This window comes from Manacus candei, unplaced genomic scaffold, assembly GCF_025592945.1.
Source record: "Manacus candei isolate 608988 ecotype Guabito, Panama unplaced genomic scaffold, ASM2559294v1 h1tg000124l, whole genome shotgun sequence".
Taxonomy (NCBI): domain Eukaryota; kingdom Metazoa; phylum Chordata; class Aves; order Passeriformes; family Pipridae; genus Manacus; species Manacus candei.
Window position 1 is genome coordinate 1155863 of NW_026138172.1, and position 26977 is coordinate 1182839.

Consider the following 26977-nt stretch of genomic DNA (forward strand, 5'->3'; position numbering starts at 1 on the left):
TTGGTTGCTTCTAGAGCAGCTTTTGTCTTTCCAAACTCAGGCAAAAAACAGAGGACAAAGTTGAGCTGGGAGGTTGACCTAAATTACAAAATTTCTATGTTTATGGAGGCTTTTTTCCCAACCATGAAGTCCAACTTTTGACCTTGCAAACTGGCAGATTTATTTCACAAATCTTGGTAAAAATTATTTCACAATTTTTTTTGTAAATGTCAGCCAGAACTGTAACATATATATACTTCAATTAAGTCCCCATTTACCTAAAATTAGAAGCTGCTCTCAAAACAGATCATCTTAAAACAATGCTATTTGGAAACATTTTAATGGAAAAAAAAATAGTCAATACCTGGGCTTGCTTTTAAGGATTCTTGTGGAAAAAGAGTGCAGGAGGTCATCACTGGGTGAGAATTTGCCTAAGAGTTGTTTTCCCTTGATCTCTATTTTGTTTGCTGTTATTTCTAGGCAAACTTGTTCTAGATACCGTTACACTGAGAATTAAACTCTCTAAAAAGACAACTAAAAATTCAGGAGGGTTGTGTGGACAGATCCACACAACAGATCCAGCTCCTGCAAGGACAGGCTCTCTCAGGAACCAAACACTCTCTGTTGCTGGAATCACTGGATGCTGGATCACCTCCTGCCTTTTCTGGCCCTTTCTTAGGAGTCTAAATGGAAGCACAGCTTTTCTGAAAATCTGTCACCTAAAGAAGCTTTCAGACAAAGCCTGACTTGATGGAATGACCCCTGTACTGCTACTCACCCTCAACCAGGCAGGGAATTCTTTAGCAGCAAAAATAAAGAATTGGGTAATCGATATGCTCTATGTTTGTTCCTCCAGCATCCCAAAGCCTACATGGATCATATGCTGCCAAGATGCCCTGCACAGACACTACCAATAATGGGCATGTTTTCTGTCTTCCTGTCAAGGATCAGTGGCACTTTGCAGGAAATTCAAAACCTGGTACAGCTTTGTCTGTTAACTCAAAATAAGGCAAATGCAGAGTGGTTTCACATTTCACTGGGAACATTCTTGCAAGTTCTCTGGTCCAGATGCCAGTTCAGAGCACAGGACTTCTGAAACTGGAGCGATTGAAACACTCTAATCCACTGCAGCTCTGCAGTGTCTGAACACAGACGGCCTTAATTGTTGCAGTGCTCAAGGCAAAGAGCTGAGTGAACTCTGCCCTCTGGAAAGCTTGTTTCCTGCTGGGGAGGGACATGGGAGATGGAAGTGATTCTTGGTCAGTTCTTCAGTGTTTGTGGGTAGGAAAGGGGAGGAAAAAGAAGAATCCAGTCATCTGGATATTCCATCCAGCAATTTAACATTCTGCATTATCAACTCATTTGAGCCATGACTTCTTTTTTTTTACTGTGTGCTCAGTCCTTCAGATTGTTAAACTAGGTCTGATGTTTTACTAGTTATGGGTCAGTGACTGGGTTTTCCAGAGAGGTTGTGGCTGCCCCATGCCTGGAAGGGGCCTAGGGGAAGGTGTCCCTGCCCACAACAGGGGGGTTGGAACTAGGTGGTTTTAAAGGTCCCTTCCAACCCAAACCATTCTGTGTGAGACAAATTTGTTGGCATCAAGGAGAAATACCAAAATGGCATTATACCTCTTGGAGCAAAATGGGTCATTATAATCCTCCTAATCTTTTCATTTTATGATCAAGAACCCCTGAGCACGAGGTCATTTATGCCTCATATTTTACTAAACAATCTGTAATTCTTTTCCCAAAAAAAAATAAAAAAGGAAAGCAAGAGAAAAGAAGCATACATACATTTCCATTAAACAACTCTATTTCCCCTCCTCCATACAGAAGGATAACTCTTTTGCTGCACTTTTCTCCAGTGAAGCCGCAACCTTCATTTGCAATTAGTATCCTGAATGTTCCAGAGTCATCCCTGCAGAAATCCTATCAGATAAAAAATAAATCAATGAGTCAGTAACATGGTACATTTTAAAAACACATACAGAGAAAAACACCTAGAGCCAACAGAAGCCTGAGATAACACCCTGTGTAATCTTGACCAATAGGATATATGTTGGCATGTCCAATATTCCCATATTCATTTATTTTGTGCTTAGCCTTGATATTCATGAGGTCCATCCCTGAATACACAGATATTGTTTGATTTACAAGACTCTACAGCTTCAGTGCTAAAATTAAAATACAAATCTAGAAGGTTAGGTTAGAAAGAAGAATTAGGAAGAAATTTGCACAGTCTTGAGTCAAAAGTTTGATACCCACGCTTTTCTGCCTGTACATGAAAAATAATTACAGTAATGCCAACCTATTTCTTGGGGAGCAATGATGTATCATAATATATTGATTTTCTTTTCTTTGTGAGGTCCATCTCTCCTCTTTGCTGTGAGGGAAGTGGATATTTTCAATGTACTCCAAAAGGGCTGGTGCATGGAAGAGGATGGTGACTGTGCTGGAGGGAAAGAGCAGAGTCTCTGTTCTGGGGGAATTTAGGGAAGGTTTACTGAGCATTCCTTGTCCCAACCAGACAGTAAGCCACTAGAACAGGATAAAGAGTCTAGTGGAGAATGAGGAAAAATTGATTTTTTATGGATATCCACAATTCCATGTTAGAGATGAGGTTCAGACAGCTCTTCTGTCATAAGGTTTGTGACTGCCAGCTAGACACGTGACAACCTAAATTTCTATACAACAAAATGCAATCTTCAAAATTCTCGAGACATCTTTGAAGTCTGAAAGCTCTACTCTCCTCTACCATCCATCTGGGTCACTAATTAAAATATTTTACTGTGATTTATCCCAACACTGGCCTTCTCACCTGATGTAAAACACCTTGTATATTATCAGGCAGCTTTAGCATTTGACATGTTCTTACCTGAACTAATACATACAGACAGTTTCCTGGAAACTTGTATTTCAGTCCATCAAATGTCAAGTAATGGGCTGTGCCAATAACAGTGCAGGTGCCATCACACAAATTTTTGGTGCACTCCCACTTCCGACCCTGGCACACACTGTGACAGAGAGAACAAGTCAGTGACAATTATCATTATTGCAATGTATATAATAAATAACAAAAGGCAAGGTGCTTTAGGCAAAGTGAAAGTGCCACAGTTTCTGCCCCCAGGAGCTCAATACCACACACCAGATGAGAGGCTCTCTCATCAATATAAATTAGCATATGTCAGCATTGGGTGTATAAATCCAAATTATGCATTAATGTTAAGTGAATAAGGGATATGTTTCTCTGTTTCTTAAAAACTGCATGTAGGAATACGAGCTTTTTGAATCTCCCTATTCCAAAAAGTGGCCTGGACAGGCCTCCTTTGGAGTAATATTTTGTAATATCATTAACATTTTATTTTGGATATGCTGCTGTGCTTCAAGTACCATTTTAGAAAAACAGGGCACCAACTCTGTCTATTTGCCCTTTTCCAGAGATATCCTGGAGGACCACAAGCCTTGCTACAGAAGCTGAAGGTATGAAAGGGGATCTTTCCCTCAACACCCAAAGGCTTTTGATCAGTGACATAAATTGATTTGCTAACTAGCAAGAGACGGAGCAAATAAAATGAAAACCAAGGTCAATGGGGAGTTAGAACAGCAGCTGACACCATATCAAATAATACAACTTTAATAACATAATAAGCAATATCTTGCTTGAGGGTGGCAAAACATTCGTCTACCAAACACTCTATGAATGCAGATGGACACCATCAGTGCCCCAGGAATTTTCTAATCAAGTTCTGAAAGGGCAGGGAAAGGGGAATTTTATCTGTGCTTTACAGAAATAAAAACTCAGGGATAAAGAACCTGAAATACTTTCCCAAGATCAAACTGCTACCCAAAGAAAAACCAGGCACTGAACTGAGTCCTCCAGTAATGCCTTAACCCAAACATAAGCGTTGGTTAATCTTAGTAACATTTCACATTATAACAAATATTCTGCAATACATTTCCTTCAACGAATGAAACTTCAGTAATATGAAACCTATTACACCCTCTGACATTAATTCTCTGCTAATAGTTAGAGCAAGACCAAGGTTTTGTGTATATGTGCATGGGCAGATTATAAGGTACGTGGCGGAGCAAAATTCAGATTAGCAGATTCCTGCTGTGTGTGCTGCTTCCTAAGTGTTACTCCAAAACTTTCATGGAGCTCTGCAATGAATTCCCAATACATTGCATAAGAAAAGTTTTGCCACTGGCTTAGGCTTGGAGACATTCCGTTGTTCATGAATTAGGGCCTCCCATATGTCAAGCTGGATGTAAACGCCAAATCTGACACCTCTGGTCCATATATTGCGTTTGCAGGTGTTCACATCTGGCTAAGAACAAGTGAGAATGAGAACTCCTGCAACAGCAGTACAAAAAGCAAAAACAAAAGGAAAGGAAGATCTGACCTCCAAAATGCAGACTCTCAATTCTTATTAATTCTCAAAGCAATAGTAATTTCCTATATCGCTTTCTAAATGACATTTGACTTGATATTTGCTGAGAACTATCGTGAAACTTTTCAAAGACACATAGTTCAAAAAAGCCCTAGTGGCATTTTTGAGGGACTCTATTTCCCATTTTACTTTCACATACAAGAAAAATACCTAAAATGCGAGGAAGAACTTTTTATCAATGAGACAAAGCCTGATTTCTAACATTTTCTTAACCTCGACATTGAAGGAAATTCTATGTATTTGAGGAAATGTCACTTACAACAGGCAGTCTCAAGAATGAAGCAACATGGTTATGACTATTTTAAGATCAAAGATTATAAGAATGACTGAAAATAGAAGGACTGTGCATGGTTATTACGAAGAATCTTGCAAATTTCACAACAACACCCAGGAGTTTTACTCTTCTTGTTTCAATAAAATTTTCATCGTGTCTGTTTTTCATCTGAGTCACTTTTACCTATATGAAATGTAAGCAGATTATAGCACTTGTATCTATACAAAATATCAGCTTCTCCTCCATCTTTCTCCCTTTCAAATCGTACTTTCCCCCAGGTTTAATTACAGTGGATTATTCACAATGTTATATGTAGCTACAAAGGAAAGAAATGAAACAAAACACCGAAAGGTCAAAATTTCCACATAAAACCTTAATTCAAGTCTAACTTACACTAGTTAGGAGTGGTCCCACTAGTTTAAGAATACAAGACTTGAAATCACTGTTACTCAGAGGTCAACGTACCAAACAAAACCCAAGCCAAAAGACTATTCAACAGTGATTCTCTGATCCAACTCCACCCAGTCACGCAGAGAATAACAAACATTGTTCCTGGGGTGCCACAAAGCTGGTCAGGGACATTTTGGGTAGAATTTACGACAGATTCTGAGGTGCAAATTCAAGGAAAACAGAGTTTTCACACTATTGGTGGCTCAGTGTCCTACACCTTGGACTCCTGGAGCTCTGCAGGGGAGAGCCAACATTCCCTCCACACACACATGCAGAAAGCAAAGCACCTCCAGTGCAGCCAGTGTGCTGTGCAGGCAAAAGACAAGAGTGGCAAATACATTCTACCTCCCCAAAGGTTGTGCTGAGGACTTCCCTTCATGCAAATTGAACAGCCCATCGCTTTCTTGTGAACCTATAAATTCTTTTTCATGGACAGGATAAGGGTGAAAGACATGGAGCACTTTTTTCTTCTAAGCTATCAGAGGTTTCACTCTTTTTTCCCTCCAATATATCAATGGGCTGAGCACTCTTTAGAGATATAAGAGGTCAACTCTTTCTCTGCCTAAATCTTTAATATTTTTCTGAAGGGCATCTATCATAATATAGCTGGCACATCACACCCTTTCTGCTGATGCAGCTTCTGGCTGAAAAGGACTGATTTGAAGGGTCTCAAGTAGCAAAAAAAAAAAAAAAAGGGGAAGCATGACAGAAAAGCTTAGTGACAAAGTGCAGACTCCATTCCTCCCACTCCAGAGGAGCTCCTATATTGTTATCTTGTGCAGCAAAATCAAGGAGCAAATCCACGAGCTAGTGCCTACAGAGGATTTGCACAGACACACAACCTATTTGTAAGGTACCAGGTACAGGTTGTTAGATATTATTAGGAGTTTTGCTGGGTCTTCATGCAACATGCAAAGGGAATGTGATGGTCTGTGCAAATGTGCTGCAAAACCTGAGTTCCTATGAAACAGACCTGTTAAGCCAACAATATTTGGTGTTATTAGAAACATGTCAGATGCCCAAGAGAAAAACAGGAAAGTGATGTTCCAGTGGCTCACCAGGTGTTGCAGTCCTTAGTCACTGTCTCTCCCTTGGCATATTCTCTTCCATTGTGGAAACATGGGCATCTCTCAGGAGCAACACACCTGTTTTCATGTCGCACCTACCAAAACACAGAGTTTGTCACCACGTGGGTCTGTGGGTACCTGTCCCAACAAAGGGGAGCAAGGAGTGAGGAGCAAACAAAGAACATGTGGATAAAGAGCAAAGGAACAGATAGACAAAATGGTTCAAGATTATCTAAGGTAAGAAAAGGTACAGCACTACTAATATTTTTCCCCCATAAACATAAATAGAACTATGGGCAGATATATTACATCTTGCTCCCACCAGCTTGAGCTGCTGGGGGAATGGATTAGATTATACAAGAATGTCACAATGAGAAAGTCCAATTTGACCCAAAGCAGGGTGCAGTGGGGATAAAACAGGTGAACCCAAATATGGAGAGCAGGTGAATAGCACGTGCTTCTCACACACAGCAAACTCAAGGAAGGCCTACCACAAAAGCAGCCAGACACAGGGCTCAGCTGGACTAAAAACAGAAATAGGATCACTGAGGAGGAGACCACGAACCACAGTGCCAGAAGAATCCATGTGCAAATGCAGATCCTGTTGTCACAGACAACAGACCCTTAACAAAGCCCACTCTCCTCTGTCAGCTCCCCTCTGAAAATTGCAGTAACCATTCATTTTCTTTCAAATCTTTACTTACTTCCTAGAAGGCAAGATAAATATCAACCTACTCGAGATTTTATTCCACTGTCACAAACTCAGTTGCTGGGAAATAGGTCATTATGTATTATCTACAATTTTTTCTTTTTCAGTTTTACCCTACTGATCTTAGTTTCTCTTTGTATAAAAACAAATAATTTTTCCCTCTGAAAAAAAAAAAAAACACAAACCAAAAGAAAGCAAGCAATGCCCTTTAGACTATTTGGTTTTTTCCATTCTTTTTCTGTTTTCTTTTTCTGTGATTACTTTCCATTTTGAAGACATGTAGTTTCAGAGAATCAAACACAACCAAAACTGGCTATGCTGAATTTTCACTCAGTCGTGGTTCTGCAAAGTCAGGGATAGGTTTGGCTCTTGCTTCATGGAATACCTAAATGGAGAGCCCTTCCCCTTTCTCTCATTCAAAAGTCACAAAATATCACCTTCCCACTTTAAACTCGTTCAAATCATTAAAATAGTTTCTTTTTTACCATTAAATATGGGCCAATGCAGTCTGAACACCAGGTTAATAAAGAAGAACAAATCTGCCTTTTCCTATGGGGACCTAGAACTGTCACCCAGAACAAATAATAAAAAAGATTTCACAGCCTGGAGTCCCTTCATTCTCATGCAGTTTCACGTGCTCTGTGGTTTGTGGAAAGCTGTATTATGCCAAATAAAAACCCTCCGGTAGAAGCAAGATGGAAACAAAGAAATGCTTTTCTAGATGATAGAGCTGCAGCTCTGCCTCAGACTTAATAGTTAAAAAGGATGGTGAGAAAACAGTTCAGAAAAGACCACATGTTTCCAAGGGAGTTTAATTCCTTCTTTCCTTCCTTCCTGGTGGCATTTAGAAGAAAAAAAAAAGCACTATATGACTTCACACTCCTGGCTACGTTTGAGTTTTTGCAGAGTGTTCAGCAACACAGTTCACAATAAGCTCGAGGGCTTGCCTCAGGATACAAAACTTGGGATTAGACAGCTGGTTAGTAAAAGAAGGATTAGGACCTATTCTACTTGCTCCTCAACATCTTCACAGACTGGTATTAGTATTTCTATTACAACCAGTTTTGTAACTGTTGATCCAGTGACAAAGAGGGGAGAGCACCTTGCCTGAGCACTGCAGAGTGGGTGGGTTGGGTTTAGAAAGCAGGACAGAAAAACCCAAAGTGGACTTTCACTAGATGACTAAACATTTTTTCCTGCAAAACTCAATGAATTATGATTTTGTTAACAGTAACACACACAATCTACTGGTTATACTGACACCACATCCAAAAGCTGGTCTACATCTGGCAGCCCAAAGCCATGCAGCATTACAAGCACTATCTGGTTCTACAAGACCAGTAGCACTATCCAAAAACAGCTGAGTTTTCTGGGGAAGTCATAGAATCAGCTGGGTTGGAAGGGACCTCAGAGATCATCAGGTGCAACCCTTGATCCACACTACCACTGTGGTTACCAGACCATGGCACTGATGCCACATCCAATCTCATCTTAAAAACCGCCAGGGATGGAGAATCCACCACTTCCCTGGGCAGAATTTCTTCCTAATATCCAACCTAAACCTGCCCTGGCACAGCTTAAGACCATGCCCTTTTGTCTTGTTGATAGCTGCCTGAGAGAAGAGACCAACCCCCACCTGGCTACAACCTCCTGTTAGGGAGTTGTAGAGAGTGATGAGGTCTCCTCTGAGCCTCCTCTTCTCCAGGCTCAACAACCCCAGTTCCCTCAGCCTCTCCTCATAGGACTTGTGCTCGAGTCCCTTCCCCAGCCTTGTTGCCCTTCTCTGGACCTGCTCCAGCCCCTCCATGTCCTTCCTGAACTGAGGGGCCCAGAACTGGACACAGCACTCGAGGTGTGGCCTCACCAGAGCTGAGTCCAGGGGAAGAATCACTTCCCTGGACCTGTTGGCCACACTGTTCCTGATCCAGACCAGGATGCCATTGGCCTTCTTGGCCACCTGGGCACACTGCTGGCTCATGTTCAGCTTCCTGTCAATCCTAACTCCCAGGTCCCTTTCTGCCTGGCAGAGGTCCCTCAGTATAACAGTAGATAGCAGTCAGTATGGAGATTTAGCAATCCTGAGTGCCTGAGATGATAGGAGGCATGAGCTCTGGGGAGGCAACCTCAAGAGAAGACAGGTCTGTAATGAGAACAGCTCCTGTTTGCACCAATAAACACCCTGACAAAGATGCTTTACATCCATGGGATTACAAGTGGTTGACTAGCTGATTCCCCCACTATTGAGGGGGAAGGCAGAAATGTCCACTATTTCCTTGCTCTGCCTTATTAATTGCTAAACGACAAAGTCTTGCAAAGGAAAGGACAACATTACAGATTTCAGAAGCTTTAAGATTCTTCTCACCTGAACTTACAGGGGGTGATTATCCCACACTGCTCTGCACTGGTGTGGCCTCACCTCAAGTATGGGGGCAGTTTGGGGCACCACAATATGAGAAGGATCTAAAGCTGTCAGTGTCCAAAGGAGGGACACGAAGATGGTGAAGGATTTGCAGGGGAAGCCACACCAGAAGTGGCTGAGGGCACTCGGTCTGTTCAGTTGGAGAAGAGGAGACTGAGGAGAGACTTCACAGCACCTGCAGCTTCCTCACAAGGGGAAGCAGAGGGGCAGAAACTGATCTCTTTGTGACCAGGCACAGGACTCGAGGGAATGGCTGGAGATGTGTCAAGGCAGTTTTAGGTTGTATGTTGGGAAAAGGTTCTTCCCCCAGTGGTTGGGCACTGAACAGGCTCCCCAGGGCAGTGGTCACAGCACCAAGACTGACAGAGCTCAAGGAGTGTTTGGACAACACTCTCAGGCACAGGGTGGATTCTTGGGGTTGTCCTGTGCAGAGCCAGGAGCCAGACTCGATGATCCTTTTAGATCCCTTCAAACTCAGGAGATCCTCTGATTCTAAACTCCATCTCAATAAGCCTAACCTTTGATCTCTCCTGGTCAACACAATTCGATGAGTATCTCTGTGTCAAGGGAAGCTCAGATATTCACTCTGTTCCTCCTGACACACCTGCAGGGCTTCAGTAGAAAGTCAGCCAAAGGTATAAAGGAGTACAGGATTAAGCAAAGGAAGTGGGTCATATTAGAAGCCAATAGTTAATAGGCTTTAGAATAAAGGGTTGGAAGGGACCTTAAAAAACATCCCCTGCCATGGGCAGGGACACCTTCCACTAGCCCAGGTTGCTCAGAGCCCCATCCAACCTGGCCTTGGACACTTCCAGGGATGGGGCAGCCACAGCTTCTCTGGGCAACCTGTGCCAGGGCCTCACCTCCCACAGTAAAGAATTTCTCCCATAAATGTATTGTTTTAACTAAAACAGCCTGTGACCATTTCTGTGCAGACAAAGACAAGTCAAAAACATGTTAGGAGAGAGCATGAAAATGTGTTGGTTAACACTTGACTTTTCTTTCTTACGTTAGCTGCACACTTCTTATGTTTATGTACCCACCTCCTCATGAAGACATAACACAGGATAAGCCTCCACTGAAAAAAAACAACAGAGCTAGCTAGCTGGAAAAATCAAAATAACAGTCAGGTAAATTTTAGTTGAAAACAGTTTGGAAGGGAAAAAAAAACAACTTTCCAAACTTTCCTGATTCATATGTTTAGGGTTTATATTTTTTTCATTTTTCTACTGATATAAAGTTCTAGAATTAGTTTTATTTCAGCAGTCAGAATGTAACGTTTCATTTCACTTTAAAACCTTAGTTTTTCTTCAGTCGTTGGAAATTGAAAGAAACTAATTTTCTAGTTTTGGAGCGTCTGGATTTTGTGCTTTCTGATTGTTCTGCTCCTCTTTTTCCCCAGAAAGGTGGTTAACACTCCATTTGTATATTTATTAATATTTTCCAATGGGAAAAACCTGGAGTTCAGTAAACTAATCTGAGAAAGCATATTTTTCCCCACACTTCTGCACATATGTTATGATTTATCTTTTCTGCTCTGCAAAAGGGTGACAAGTATGGAGAATTTCCCACCCTCCAGATGATCAAAGACAGAAAAAGAAAAACTACTTTTTGTGACATACTGAACATTTTTATTTGCTAGAAATCAAAACAATGTAAAATACTAAGTCAAGATGAACTGGAAAACTTATTTTTCAGTTGAAAGAAATTAGGTTTTCTCTGCATTTTCTGGGGAAATAATCAATTGGTTGGCAATTTCTCACCCCAGCAAATTTTCCAATTCAAACCAAGCCAGCTGAAGCATCATGTTCATGAGCAATCATTGATTTATTTCTTTTTCGTTATTTTTCAGATATGTAATTGAAAATTGGCAGGGTATTTGTCCACACAGATTTTAGACTACGGATTCCTCTGTTTAAGACTGATAACTAACTGACCTGTAAATATCTCTTTACACATGTAGGGATAAATTAATTACATATTAACTGCCACATACACTTGCAAATTGTACTGGAGAGCTGTTTATGTAAACTACATATCTGACTGTGCTTCCTGATGGTATCATAGAATCATGGAATGGTTTGAGTTGGAAGGGACCTTAAAGATCTTCTTGTTCCAACCCCCTGCCATGGGCAGGGACACCTGCCACTAGCCCAGGTTGCTCAGAGTCCCATCCAAACTGGCACTGGACACTTCCAGGGAAGGGTGAATCCACTACTTATGAACCATTTTAGGCAAGCAAGAAGACTAATTATTTTGCTAACAAGTTATCCATGATCATTGATAATTTTCATATGCTACAGTACCACAAAAAAAGTCTTTAGTAAAAAGGCACAGTTTCTTCCAGAACATGCAAATATTTATGGGAATAAATATTCAGTAATCAATAATTCCCACAGACCTTCCTGCAAACAGCAGCTCACCTCTGTGAGTGCTTGTAAATTAATCAGGATTACAGAACACCAACAAGGGAGACCAACCAGTAAAAGAAATATTCATTTCTTTTTCCACTCCCCTTATTGCTCCCTTCTGTTGGCACAAGTCTGGAAAACACAGACTTTGTGACTTTGCAGAGCTTTGTCTCATTGTGCCCAGCCTAAGTTAGGAAGAGGTAGGATGGAAAGGAGCAGTTGGTCACCACCCCAGATCCTTCTCACGTTGTCTGGTAATTCTGGGAGCACAAAGGCTCACTGAAGAACACAGAAACAAGAAAGAATTCTCCCCCAAACCTCATCCTATTGGTGAGGAGGAAACTGCTCTTTGACAACCAGCTGGCAGGTCCTGTGGAGCCAGGAGTAACACATGGAAAAGGGGACCCACACAGCAAAGACACTGGGGTTGATCCCATCTTTGCATGGGATTGTCTCTGCACCAGCTTTTCCCAGCATGACTTTGGTGTATCTTCTAAATTCTATTCCCTGCCAGATGGGAAGCCAAGGAGAAGAAGTAATTCCAGGCCGAGCTTAGTGGAAGATTGAACCATACTGGCATCTAGTGGACAAAGAACTTATTTTACTAGTTCTTTAAAAATAAAAAAATACTGAGCCCGATCCTTCTATCCAAAACCTGTCAAACCATCTTGAATTCAGGGGTTTGTTCCACACCACTGCAAAGTCAACTGGAGCTTCCAATTCCAAAAGGCCAAAGACTGCTCCCGTGGCAAGAATTCTATGAAGGAATTGTTTGTTCCAACTTACTGAAAAGGAATACACAATTCTGTGCTAAACATGAAGGTTAATTACCAGGAAGCTGCTTTTGGGGAGTTTTCTTTTTCCTGTTGAGTCGTTATCATAATTTGTTTTCCACAACTGTGTCCAAAGATATTACCATATCCTGGAACTGAAACAAAATCTCAAGCCCTTTCACGAAATCAAAGAGGTCTGACTGTCACATACAGAGAAAAAACTGTTCACCCTGGCAATCTAGGAACTTTACAAGTCCACAAGCTTTTCTAAGTTTAGTTCTCCCACTACTATTTAGGAATATTCTTCTCTAAACGGACATACATTTGAAAACTGAAACGTGAAAAGAAGCAACACTTTTTTTTTTTTAAATTGTGGTGAAAATTTATGGATGCTTTCAAATTCTGTTCTGTATTTTTCACTTTGTACCTCCAAGACATTTCACAAGCCTGAGCTTTTGCCTACAGCTGGCATTTTATTCTGGAGAAGCATCTATTGATATAAATGTGTATATATCAGCAAAATATGGTAGCAGTGTTCAAGAAATACGTTAATATTAATGCTAGAAATTACTGTATTATGAGAATTTAGGGGAGGGCTGTTTTTCTAGAAAGATAATGGAAGGAATCTGGGGGCAGAAAACACCTGTGTTGATACAGAAGAGGAAAAAACAACATACCTTTACAAAAAGACATAGTTCCAAGTGAAGTTAATTGCTTTTTAAAATGAAATTTAAAGTAGTGAAGTAAATTCATTAAAGCTGAAGCCTAAGCATAAACATACATCTAAACCCTAAAAGTAATAAGCCACATTTCATTTGCTAACACTCAATGTCCAATTCATATTCATGAGCCTGAACCTTGAGCAGGTATAAAGGATAAAAAAACCCTAAAAATAATATTTTTCATGTCTAGACTTCCTGGGATGCAACATTTGAGAACATCAGGCTTTATTATGTGCTTCTCTCAGTCTGAAAACTGTACCAGCAATGCCTCCAAGCACCACAGCTATCAAAAACCATCTCAAACAAAGTAAAGACACAACCTCAATTCTTTTTCCAACATTTGCTGGGTATGTTCATCTGCATTTCATGCACTGAACATCAAAAGCTTCTTAGACTCCATCACTTGCCCTGGACATGGAACTCAAAATTGCCATTTACTGAACTTCATAAAGAGTGTACTATGTGCTCCACCTCTATCCTGGGCTAAACCCCAGTCCCCTCTGAGATCCTGGGCGTGACTTTTCACCTGCCCAGATGTCTTGCTCAGCACTGAACTGATGCTTGTTTCTACTGCTCAGAGAACAGCATCAAGAGAAGTGCTCTCATCCAGAGACAGAGAACTGCTATTCTGTCTACTTTTTATCAGGGCTCTAAATTGACACTGAGTTCACAGTCACTGACCGAGTAAAAACCTATTTACTCTATTTAAAAAATTACTAAACTATTGATTAAATTTGAGGGTTGCAGTGGGACATAAACCTGAACTCCAGAAAGCATCTTAGCAGTGAAAAAAGCATGCTCAGTAAACCACCTGCAACTCCAGGACACCTTGTGGCATTGTCTTAGCAAGTTCTGTGTCCCACATTCCTTCACGTGGGGAAGTCTCAGTCTGGCACAACACACAGGAAGGGAGCAGTAGAGGTGGAGACTTGACAAGGGCAGGGACACCTTCCACTAGACCAGGTTGCTCAGAGCCCCATCCAATCTGGCCTTCAACACTTCCAGGGATGGGGCAGCCACAGCTTCTCTGGGCAACCTGTGCCAGGGCCTCCCCACCCTCTCAGGGAAGAATTTCTTCCCAATATCCAATCTGAACCACTCTCTGTCAGTTTGAAGCCATTCCCCCTTGTCCTGTCACTCCAGACCCTTGGAAATAGTTTCTCTCCACCTTTCTTGTGGGCTCCCTTCAGGTACTGGAAGGCCACAATTAGGTCACCCCAAAGCCTTCTCTTTTCCAGGCTGAACAATCCCAATTCTCTCAGCCTTTCCTCATAAGAGAGGTGCTCCATCCCTCTAATTAACCTGGATGTGGGGTCAGTATTTGGGATGCAGGTGTCTGTGTACTTCTAGCTCTGACTAGGGAAGTTCAGAAAGACTGAGGAGGTGTTTAGTAGCAGAGTTGAAGAAAGACATAAACTGGTCTTAAAAGTGAGTTCTGGTATTTTGATTATTAATTATTATTACAAACTAAAGTTCATCTTCTGTGCAGATATACTAATACACATTCTTTAAATCAGTCACAATTTGACAGTCAATACCTCACAACCACCTATTTCCAAGGTGCAAGAAGACTGCTGGTAGAAAAGAAGGAAGGCAAGAAAGCAAAGAGAATCTGCTTCTCTGTGCAGTTAAGCCTGCTTACCATCCCTTTTGGACAGGCACATCCAGATATGCAGCCGTGGCTGATGCACTCCAAGTCATAGTTCTGGCAAGTCTTGGCACACTCCAATCCTTCTGCTCTTGGGTTGTTTGCAGGACACAAAATCGTTTCCATGGGGGGTCTGCACAACAGGCTCCTTTTTACTTTAAAGAATAATTTTACAAAAATTGCAATTAGAACTCAAGTATTGCTAGCACAGTATATTTTTCTAGAAGATGAATCAACGTTTCTAATAGAAAACTAATTTTTAGAATATAGACACTACACCACTATGCCATGAAATTGTAAAGAAAACAGTCCCTACTTTCCATGAAGTGAGCTCAGTTAGGCTGCCATAAAAGCAGGTATTCTAATACTGAAGTAAAAAAAGTTGCAGTAAACATAACAGTGCAATTCCAAACATTAACCATGTCAGTGGAAAACTGATATTCCAAGAAGCAACAGCATCACATATGATTGTATTTAGAACCACTTCCCACACGGAGTATAACAACTTTAGTGACTGTAAATAACAACACCCTTAACTTAAACACAAGCTCTTTGAAACTTCCAGATTCTGTCAGAAGGTCAGAATGTCCCAGGAAACTCCAGGTCATTATTTCAAGCACTATTAGCAACATGCCTCTCTGAGGTTTTGGTCGGTCTTAGCACCCTGATATCAGGAAAAGTCTGCCCTAACAACATTGGTTAGAGATACACCTCGAAGGTTTCACCTGAAGAACAGGTGAGCCAACCTGGTGGTCTACCAAGAAACATTAAGCAGGTCACTACCCTGTACCTACAGTCGGATTTACAGTGTTTTCCACTAGGAGCTTTGGCAACAAGGATGCCTGGTAGTTTATCAGAAGATGCAAAGACCAACAATAACCCTTTGTCTCTAAGGCACCGGCAAATACCAACCAAAAACCTTCTCCAAGCACTGTGCATTTGGCAGTGTGCCATGGAAGACACCATGTTTGACACTACCCCCGGGGTTCACGAAGGGATCATAGAATCCTAGAATATCCTGAGTTGGAAGGGACCCACAAGGATCATCAAAGTCCAGCTCCCAGATATTCCCAAGCCTCTCCAAATCCCCACTAGCCCTGTCCCCTCTGAGATGCCTCCAGCCTCAAACCCCCTCTCTGATCACAACCCCCTAAATTCTATCCATATATCAGCAGGAATCCCCCAAAAATCCCATGGCACTGCTGTTCTGTCTCCACTGCAGTGCCTAGCCCTGTGAGGCAGCTGTCAGTCTCCAGGAGGTTTTATGGCTGGAAGGCACAGTGGGAGCCTGGCAGCAGTCTGACCTTCAGGCCACAGAAAGCTTCATTGGCACCAGGAAGAAGAGTTTGCAACCTGCCAGTCAGAAGCAGGAGGTATAAGCTGGTTAGTCACTGATGGCACGTGATCCTCAAATCTGGGGGCCTCAGATCACTGACAAGAGACCCTTTAACCTCTTCGGTTCAAGAGAGATTGCAGTAGCTAATTATGATTTTGAAAGGTGAGACTCAATGAGTTCTGCATCCTCTCAGGTAAACATTTTGTTTCTACCCTATAACCAAAAAAAAAAAAACTAGAAAAATACTCACAAGCTCACCAGCCATTGCAACCTCCGGTACTTCTTCCCTAATCTACATTATCAAGAAATTGAATAAGAAAAAAAACAAAACAGGAAATAATTATTTTTTAAGACATACTAACTTCTGGCAGATGGCCTCTCATCAGCAAAAACGTCAGGCAGGAAGGCACCAGGAGCTCTGTTTGTACTGCAGTGCATGAAGCCATTTTCACAATAGCTTAAAAAAAATCAAAACAAACAAATAGAGCTTATAGTTAATCCAACAACATTTAGCTTTCACTCACATTGTGGTTTTCAGACAACAGGAAACTTGTCAGTACTAAAATTACACCTCTCATTGGGGTTGATTTGTTCTCTCCATCCACTATGCCTGCCAACCTTAGAGGCTTTCTTTAGAGTTGATGTGATATACTAACATAGTAACCCTGCTGTCTGCTAGCCCTGCCCTGCTGAACCCAGTGCATCTGCACAGGGATAAAGCTGGGCAAGGTAATAGGCAGTTTTGCTGTGGAGAGAGGTAAGGGACAATCTAGAGCATGAAACTCAGGATTTTTGTGGTAAAGGGGAAAAGGAGAAGATACTGCTCCCAAAACTGGGCTTGCCAGGAGCTGCCCAGCAATTACACTCCTGCTCTCAGTGTGCTGCTACTCAACAATTAGAAATGCTCTTTAATATTTGTATCTCTGATAGAGGTAATTAGGTTTTAATGTTTAAGAAATGTATCACAGTACATTAAAGTGACATTTTAAAAGCCTACAGAATAGGTATTGTCAGTAATTAAACTCCATTTCAAACTGGTAGGAACTGTTCATAGAACAGGGCTAAAGACTGTTTTCTGGCTAAGGTGGCATTTGAAATTACGTGGATAGAGATGCAATAGCAAAACTCACCACTTGTTTTTTTGGAGGCACAGGAACTGACCCTGTTAACCACTCCAGCCATCCAAAAATTTGAGTCAGAGTGTTGAGGGATGAGTTACGAACGGCACACTTACCACATGGTGTAATGATCCGAAAAAACATCCTCTGGCTGGAAGATCTCCCCGTCATAGTAACAAGAGCAGTGAGACTTTGGCACACACTGCTCATGCTCATCCAGGTAGTGCCCAGGGGGACAGTAGCAGCCTTCCACACAGAGCTCCTCACAGTCCTCATCCGGGTAGGACAGGGAGCGGCAGGTCTGGTTGCACGGCGTCCCGCACTGCTGGTACACCTGCCCTTCAGGACAGGCCATTGCTGTGGGAAGACATGCACATGAGGGAGACTGGCATTTGATCCGGAGCCAACCAAAGGAAAAGCTGCCTACACCAGCCTGGGAAGTGGGATTGAAAGGTCTTTATTTATTGTCATCACTAGAGGCCTGTATTGCGCTGTCTCTCCTTAACTCTGCAGCACCAGTGCAGCCGAGGGCACTGCTTGTGTAGGCACAAACAAAACCTTACTACATGCAGTCCCCAATAAGTGTCAGGACTGGACTTCAACTCCTGCAATGGAAACACATCCACAAAATTTCATCCTGAACAAGAAACACGGGCTCTGTCCAACTCCTGTTATTATTTGGATAGAAGCCTTCTGGTACCCGAAGATGAAGAGAGACTATTCCAAGGGCATGGAGTGACAGGGCAAGCAGGAATGGTTTCAAACTGACAGAGAGTGGTTCAGATCAGATATTAGGAAAAAAATCTTTACTAAGAAGCTAGTGAGGCCCTGGCACAGGTTGCCCAGAGAGGTTGTGGCTGCCCCATCCCTGGAAGTGTTGAAGGCCAGGTTGGATGGGGCTCTGAGCAACCTGGCATAGTGGAAGGTGTCCCTACCCATGGCAGGGGGTTGGAAGAAGATGAGGTCCCTTCCAACCCAGGCCATTCTACAATTCTACATGTTAGGAGCATTACAAGTGTCGTGTACACATTCACACCCTTCTTCCTTTCCAACATGGTTAGGGACAATTTGGTCAAAATAAGCATAAAACTACTTTTCTGCCTTGATAAGCAGGTGCTGCAATACTTTACAGCCTCACATCCCAGAAGCACCTAGTGATTTCCATGGAAACAGGTGCAAATAATGAAGTAATTTAGCAATCATGGAGCCAAACCCTGGGTACTAACGATTTTTGATTATGAACTCATCTTTATGGAGACCAATTATGAACTTTGGAGCCACTTTGGCTTCTTTGTTTGTATAACTTTCACTTCCAGAGTGCTGATTTTGAGGCTTTCACCTCTGCACACATCAGCATCAACACTAGGTGGCAGCTACGACAACACATTGCAGAGGAGAAGAAAACAGATTAGTATTATTAAGGGCTTTAATTTAACAGGCCTCCTGATAACCAGGATTTACAAAATCTATTGTTTATAGCAACCTTCCACAGCAAACAGTCAGATTTATAAGATGATAAAGAAGGATGTTCAGCAGAGCGGGTGAAGCAGCTGCAAATAAAAGTTGGCACATTCGTACCTTGCTAAAACCAAGATCAAAGGGTTACATAGAAAGCTCTTCCTCTCCTTATACCTGCAGAATGATGTGATAATCCCTACCCTCTCTTCTGGGAACTGTAATGGCAGTGGCAGGAAAACAATAACAAAGGCTACAGGCCTGCAGCCTCTCCCAGGTGTCAGCTGGGCTAACAAAGCAAGGACTTCATGCCAACAAATGTCTCACAAAATTCTTCTGAAATGAAGAATTAGTTCTGCCTACTGAAGACAGACATGGTGGCACCAACATCTCCCCAACTTCTGTTGAGGCTCCTGCATTCCCACAGACAGGAACACAATCCTCTACCTTAAGGATCCAGCCCAGAGGAATCTAAGGTGGCTTGAAGCCTCCTCCAGAGCAAAGATCTCCCAAGTTTGCGACTTGTGCCCAAACTATTGAATACATCTTTCAAAACACAGCCCAGGAAATTTATGTGTGCTCATCCACACAGTAGGCAGAGTAAATGCTTCCTAACTCAAAACCAAGTAGATGAAAGGTTCACTCATAGTAACAGGAGTCATTGGCAGAAGCTCACAGAACCGTGCTTCTAATTTATATAAACACAATCTTTGCAGTAAATCAAATACTGAACGGGCACAGCCCAGGGCTGAGGACCATTTTAAAAATAACTTTCATCACTAAAGGCGTGTCCAAGCAGGAACAACCATGAGGCCTCAGCCAAAACTATTATCTGCTACACATGAACCTCTAGAAACAAGGAACTGCTTTGACAGATTTCAGGCAGGTACATCAGTTTACTAGACAGGATAACTGAGCCCAAAATCCTGCCCTATTTTCTAGTCAGTGGTGACACTCCCTGTCCACAGTGACTACTTTACAGTGGATCCCTTTCTTAGCTCAAATTTGTAACTCATTTGGGTGAATGGCTTCAAACTGAAAGAGGGCAGGTTTATATTAGATATTAGGAAGAAATTCTTTACTGTGAGGATGGTGAGGCCCTGGCACAGGTTGCCCAGAGAAGCTGTGGCTGCCCCATCCCTGGAAGTGTCCATGGACAGGTTGGATGGGGCTCTGGGATAGTGGGAGGTGTCCCTGCCTACTGCAGAAGGGTTGGACCTAGGTGACCCTTAAGGCCCCTTCCAACCCAAACCATTCTATGATTTTATGATTTACTTGCCCATGCACCTACTAGGATTTTTGAAACATTCCCTCTTTTTCCAGCTATGCAACCCAATGCCATGCTCACAGTCCATGTCCCACTCCACTGCTCCATCACCTCCCTGCAACATCTGTTTTTAACAGCAAAAAGGTGAGACAACTGACCTGGGAGGGGACTTGTCTGTACACTGTGTAATACACTGCCACTAAAAAAAACCTCCATCCAATTACTGCCAGGAAAATGAGAGGAAAAGGCAAGGTACATTCAGTCTTTGTGGATGCCTGTTATGAAAACTAAACAACTCAACACTGTGCTCTGAAGCACAGTCTATCCCAGGAATAACATGAGAAACAGTGGGAACACACTGGAAAAATGTGTATGCATCAGACAGCTCATGCAGCTTTTGTGGGTGGAGTGAAAGAGGCATAAACCCCAACCAGTTTCTTGGGTAACACAAGGTGAAAACGTTATCACCCCCGGCTCAGAGGCTCTGGGTGAAGGTGCACCGTCAGGACTAGATTTAACACAGCTCCTCCCTCCATGCTGAGGCTCATCATGTGATGTAGCCACCCCCAAACTCTGCTCAGAGCCTGCCCTTAATTCCCCACTCCACCACTCTTGGATTTATCCTATACAGATCCTCTTACAGAAGCCATGCAAAGACAAGGACTGTCCCAGCACTACCACCTCAAGGAAAATAGTGGGCTTAACAGTGGGTCCTAGAAACTGAAGATCAAGGGACCTGTTGACTGAATCCCCTTTGCCAAAGAACAATACAGGCATACATATAGACACATGTGCTAGAGAGAATCATAGAATCATTCATATTGGAAAAGACCCTAAAGATCATTAAATTCAACCATTAAAGTAACATTATCAACTCCAACACTAAACCATGTTCCTAAGTGCCACATCCACACAGCTTTTAAATACCTCCAAAAATCACCATCCTGGGCAGCCCATTCCAATGCTTGACAACACTGTACGTGAAGAAATTCTTCTTAATACCAATTCTAAACCTCCCCCGGTGCAACTTGAGGCTATTTTCTCTTCTTTTGTCACTTGTTACATGGGAGAAGAGACCAACTCCCACCTGGCTACAACCTCCTGTCAGGGAGTTGTGGAGAGCAATAAGGTCCCACCAGAGCCTCCTGTTCTCCAGGCTGAGGTCCCCCAGCTTCCTGAGCCCCTACTCATAGGGCTTATTCTCCAGACCCTTCCCCAGCTCTGTTACCCTTCTCTGGACACCTCAATGTCCTTCCTGCAGTGAGGGGCCCAGAACTGGACACAGGATTTGAGGTGTGGCCTCACCAGTGCCCAGCACAGGGGGACAATCCCTGCCCTGGTCCTGCTGCCACACTATTGCTGATCCAAGCCAGGTGCCATTGGCCTCTTGCCCCCCTGGGCACACCTGGGCTCATGTCCAGCTGCTGTCACCAGCACTCCAGGGCCTTTTCTGATGGGCACTGGCTCTGGTGCTTAATCATGGTGGGCTGCAGGAGTGTGAGTCAGGCCTTAAATAATCAAACAGCAACTAAAATAATAAAGACATGGGAGTTGTTAGCCTGACACACAGCAGAACTGCTGTGCTGCGGTAATGACTTTCCTCCCTGACACTCCTCCACTTCAAATCAAGCAAACTCGTTCTGTCAAGTCATTTCCCAAGAAACCAAATCTCTGTGGACCAAGGCAGGAGTGGAGCACACATTCAGTGCAATGGGCCATCAGCACAAATTACACAAGCTGCACATTCACATCTTGAGACCATTAAAAGAGGGATTGTTCTCCTTCATGTGACAGGAGATGTCTTGGGCATCAGAATCATTTAATGGGGGCTGATGGATCTGCAATCAGGGAAATCATCACAGTGTGAGAGCACAAAGCTCAGAATGTAATGCACAGATAGGAAGGAGCAGCTCTGCACTATTAAAGTTTAATTGTGAAAATTGACTTGCTCAATTACAGAAAGAACAATGGTGCATTATCACTGTACCATTTGTTTCAGCCTCCAGATCTGCAGAGTTTTAAAAGGATTTTTATTCAATTACTCTTCCACTATCTGAACATTTACATAAATTAGGTAAAATATTATGAAACCATGCAGCACTTAAACACAAACTGGTTTGCTCTCATTCGCAGTAAATATTCTCCAGCCTCCAGGAGCTGTGGTTACTGACTTTACTTGCACAGACCCTACCAGGTGGAAGGCCAATGACCCCTCTTTTTCACTCTTTTCCAATTTCTACACACTCAGTTTATGAATGTTCTTCCCACCCTCTGTTTGGAAAGAAGCAGCAGAACAGATCTGGAGAGCTGCCAAGCACACATACTTTTCCCCAAAATTTTCAATTGTCTTCTTTCCTTAATAACAAAGCTGCTCAGGAAAATGGAAAAACATCCACTTCACAAATATTTATGGGGAAGAGAGTGTCCATGCTCAATCAAAATTGCATTGCAATGGATTTTTCCCTCCCACATTGACCTAACAGAGAAAGAAAAGAAATAAAAGGTGTTGGATTCTTCTGCTCCAGCCTCTTAGCCATTTGGCTGCTAATCTTGCACTGGATAAGAGACATGTCAGAGAGCCTGTGGGATCTCCATCCTTGGAGATACTCAAAACTTATCTGGATATGACCTCAGGCAACCTACAGTAAGTTAGCCCTGCTATGAGAAGGGTGGTAGCACAAGACTGCCAAAATTCCCTTCTGATATAAGTTTGTCTTGACCAAGTACCTGCCTTTGTGCTTTCTCCAGCCCCTCACATTCAGCTACATCAGGAGTCACTGATGAGGTCAGGACATGGGAAGCACGGGCCTCAAAAGTAGGCAATGCATGGATTACTGCAAATCACTTGGAGATTCCTACCCTGGGATAGTCAGAAAGTTTCCAGGTGAATACCTAAAGCTTAAATACAGCTGAAAATGGAAATCCAGTTAAAAGTTGTGCAGAGGTATGGCAGCTGAGTGCTTCTCTCCCCCAGTGCAGAGCAGTGCCTGGGAAGAGCTTTTGCATCCTTGCTAGTGTAGAGGAAAGGCAGACTCTCTCATCATGCCATATTTAGCACCTTGCAGGAATCATCTCATTCTAGACTTCTCATCCAACATTGTCAGAAAAATTCCTTCAAGACAAGGAACATAAGTGGGTGTGGCAGCATCTCACTTACGGCAGAAGTCAGGTTCTCTCCACTGGACCAGGATGCCCTTCCTGGCACAGGCTGCTGCATAATTAGCAACAGCAGAGCACAGGCAATCCTTGCCACTGGAGCAGGAGCAAACGTCAAAGCGGCAGTTCTTCACGTAGGGAGTGGGACTGACTTCGTGGTGACAGGTTTCAAATGCAGGAGACATCAGAATTGAGCAGGAGTCCTCAGCATATTTGGCTACAAAGAGAAAAATTACATGTTTGCACTGAATCGATCAGTGGCTTGCAAGAAAAGCACAGAAGAATAAAACAGGATCAAGCAGGCACAGATAACATCACAGCTCATATGTCATGAGCTCTACTGAAAGAATAATGTCTCACTAGTAAAACAAATCAAGGAAAAGCAATGCTTTTATATTCTGTTACCGCTGTTTCTGGTGCTGTACTTCCTTTTACAGGGCCTTTGCTTTCTGTTGCTTTTTATATTTGCAAAATTAAACCCTCTAGGCTGCACTACACTTACAAATCACCAGTGCCTGCTCTGCCCTACAGCAAGAAATTTTTTTCTGTGCTTGCTTCTCCCAGGAATCAGAGGTTGCTGGAGCACTTGGGACAAGAAAATTGCTCTGAGAATTTATCCCCATTGTCCAGCCAGGAGAGCCAAGCAGTGTGGAGGGAAGAAGGAAGGGTGTCTGTTGGGATGCAGTAAAATGAGGGAGACAAGGAATTGAGAAAAGTGTTTAAGCTCTAAGCACAGAGGGACCAAGAAAAGGTGTTTTCTCCATCCAGAGGATAAACATGGTATTGCTCACACTTGCAAGAGGTGTGCTGTGACTGTGATGGTCTAACTCCAGCTGTGGTCCAAACTGATCAGCAGCATGATTCCACAATACTGACTTTTGATTTCAATTTTCACAAAATATGACATTTTCCTGCATTGATCTGAGCCTCTGGGGGTTGTTTTTGTTGTTGTTTGCAAGGTTTTTTTAAACATATATTACAGCCTCACTGCTGGTAATATAAGCACTATTAGCTTCTTCTCTTTCTCTTTATTTTCTTTTATTTATTTTCAATTGTTATTGTAGCTTCTTCTCTTGTTCTTTATTTTAATTTTAGAGAGTTTTTTTATGTAAAATTAAAGATCACAGTTTGGAACACATTTTCATTTTGGATGGATTTCAGTACCTAAACGAGGATTGAGGTTGCACGGGTCACTGTCTTGTTTTAACAAGTCTTGGCAGTCTGCATTGAGCTTCCAGGAGTTTCCAAAATCTTCCAGAAGAGATTCCACCATGCCAGAAGGTGTAAGAAAATCATCCCCTTGGTTTCCATTGTAATTCCCACATAGGCCACACATCCTTTCAGAATAGACTGGAGACAGCTGAGGAACACAACATTATCTTGGTCATCCTGCAGAACAGGTTACCATGGTATAGCAAGATTTTTTTAAAGAATTCACAATACACAATTCAATAATCAAGAAAATTATCATTAACACTCATTAAAATACTACAGATGATGTAATTCCACCACATTTTTAAACCCCTAGAAAAATGTTACTATTAGTAGCAGTAGGACAATTTTTGCCCAGTACAGTGATAATTTCAGATGGTAACTGAAGGTTACTAGGAGAAAAATAGCTTATTTTTGTGCCTTGATCATCAGTCCAGTTTAGTCTTTCCCTGTTTTCCCACTTCATGCATATAAATGAGCAGGGCAACACTGGGGGGGTTGCATATTTTTAACGTAGTGAGATGATTATACTTCCAAGGGCAATTTGGGAAAAGATACTGCACTTGAAACCGTTTCCCATTTTAAAGGAAAATTTGAAGATGAAGGAAATTTAAACAGGCTGCCTTGTCACAAAACAGAGGCAATATCAGAGGAGATGTTTTCCTCAACATTATTGAGGGAAAATCAGGAAGAAACAACTACCCCTAAAGCTACCTCACATTAGAACTTCCTCCTGCCTAGAGGAACTTCTGACACAGTAAAAGCAGCATTGCTAACAACCCACAGAGCAGATGCACTTTTCACCATGCCTTATTCCTGCTGCAAATCCAGGGGCAGCTGAAATGTGACCCTAAACCTAGAGGTGAACAGGGAGAAATCTCCTAAGCAACATCTGCAACACAAAGGCATCAATAGGTTTTATTTTAGTAGGAACTGTCAGTTTGTATTAGAAGTAAAGCTCTGGGACATTACAAGTACTACCAACTACTTGAGAGCTGACTCACGGTTTTAATGCATAATTCAAGATAAAAAACATCCTCCAAAAGATACCCTAACACTACCCACCATTCAAACAATGTGGTCAGAGAGTAAATATGGAGCATGAAAAGGAACAACCATGAATTATTAGAGTATATGAGTCCTTACTACTCCAACAGCCAAGGAAGCTACTCTTTCATGTACTCTGCAGATGGAACAATGACTCATAGAAATCCCAATTCTGGTGTATTTTAGAGAGGAAGCTCAAATCACAAATATCAAGCAGTCACAGAAAGGGGAGCCTTCTTGAGGAACACAAAGAATTTTTGCCAGAAGCCTGGCCAAGGTGATGGAAGTGTATCACTTCCCCCAATTGTCAGAAATACTTGGCAACGGGTCAGTCTACAAATCCAGCATAAATTAACTCTCCAAAAGCAGTTGAAAAGATGCTTTAGATACCCAGTAAGGGAAGGAGCAGATGATTGGAGAAACTTCCACCACTTTTATGGGCAGAGGATGTGGAGCAGAAAATTAGATTTGCTTTAAGGGAGAGAAAAAATTTGCCAGGCAATACAGGCCTCTGACCAGGCAGCAAAATACTTTGAATACTGAGGAAAGTCAAAACTTCTGAGATGTGCCAAGGGACTGAAGTGAATCATTCTAAGCCCAAAAAGAACTTGGAGAACAGAAATACAGGTTAAATCAAAAAAAAAACCAACCACAAAACCACAGGTGCTTTCCAAAGTTATTCTCGACTTCCCTTATCTGTTGTCTTTTCAGTTCTTGAACTCAATTGTGAACCAGCTTTCAGGAACCTTTACACTGTGCCAGACGTGACATTTAAGCCAGATTTCAGGACAGGCAAGGAGAATGCAAAAGCAAGGCCATGGTTCAGAGAGGGCAGCATTCACTGCTTGGTAGAAAGTCTCAGGAAAACTGACTTTCTTGGCAAAACTCCTCTCAGTGAGCAGAACCACCCCACACAGGGTCCAGCTGCAGATCCCCCTTTTACGAGGGGAGTTCAAAGGCAGCAGGGGCTGTGGTTACAGCTTCCCTTACAGCTCATTTCCTTTAAACCTGGCTTGGGTATTTCTACACTCTGCTCTGGTCTGCAGCACCAACAAACCCTAATTGTTAATCAAGCCTGACTTCAAACATTCCTCACGGTAGAAGGAGCACGCAACACATCGACAAGCTAATTCCTTCTTCCTGGAAATTATGAGTAACTGTGTCCATGAAGCCATTTTACTCCCTTATTTTAAGTCATTCATATCCATTGTTTTAGACAGGACAATCAAAGCAAATAAAAGCAAAAACCCAGTTTGGAGGGTATCTGCTCAACAAAACACAAAACTATTCCTGGTTAATAATGGCTGTCAGAGCACCAAAAAAAAAAAAAAAGAATATAAAAAAGAAAAGAGAGGAGAAAAAAAGCTACCAAGTTGCTGTAGGATCAAATGTTTGTTTCTGCAATACAAAAGGACCTGTGTATCACTCCGGGGGTAGCAAAATAGAAAGGAATTTCTAACATGCAACACAAAGCAAGTTCTCA

General features: G+C 42.3%; 1 protein-coding gene across 1 annotated transcript in view; it reads right to left on the reverse strand.

The window, feature by feature from the left end:
- VWF (von Willebrand factor) overlaps positions 1-26977 on the reverse strand; it is a 132589-nt gene that overhangs the window by 72818 nt on the left and 32794 nt on the right. Inside the window, exons 14-21 of the mRNA XM_051770709.1 lie at positions 24400-24595; positions 23237-23452; positions 17474-17714; positions 16602-16696; positions 14898-15058; positions 6213-6316; positions 2855-2993; positions 1774-1908 (exon numbers count right to left, since the gene is read on the reverse strand). Coding sequence (XP_051626669.1) covers positions 1774-1908; positions 2855-2993; positions 6213-6316; positions 14898-15058; positions 16602-16696; positions 17474-17714; positions 23237-23452; positions 24400-24595 — 1287 coding nt within the window. The remainder of the gene's footprint in view (positions 1-1773; positions 1909-2854; positions 2994-6212; positions 6317-14897; positions 15059-16601; positions 16697-17473; positions 17715-23236; positions 23453-24399; positions 24596-26977) is intronic.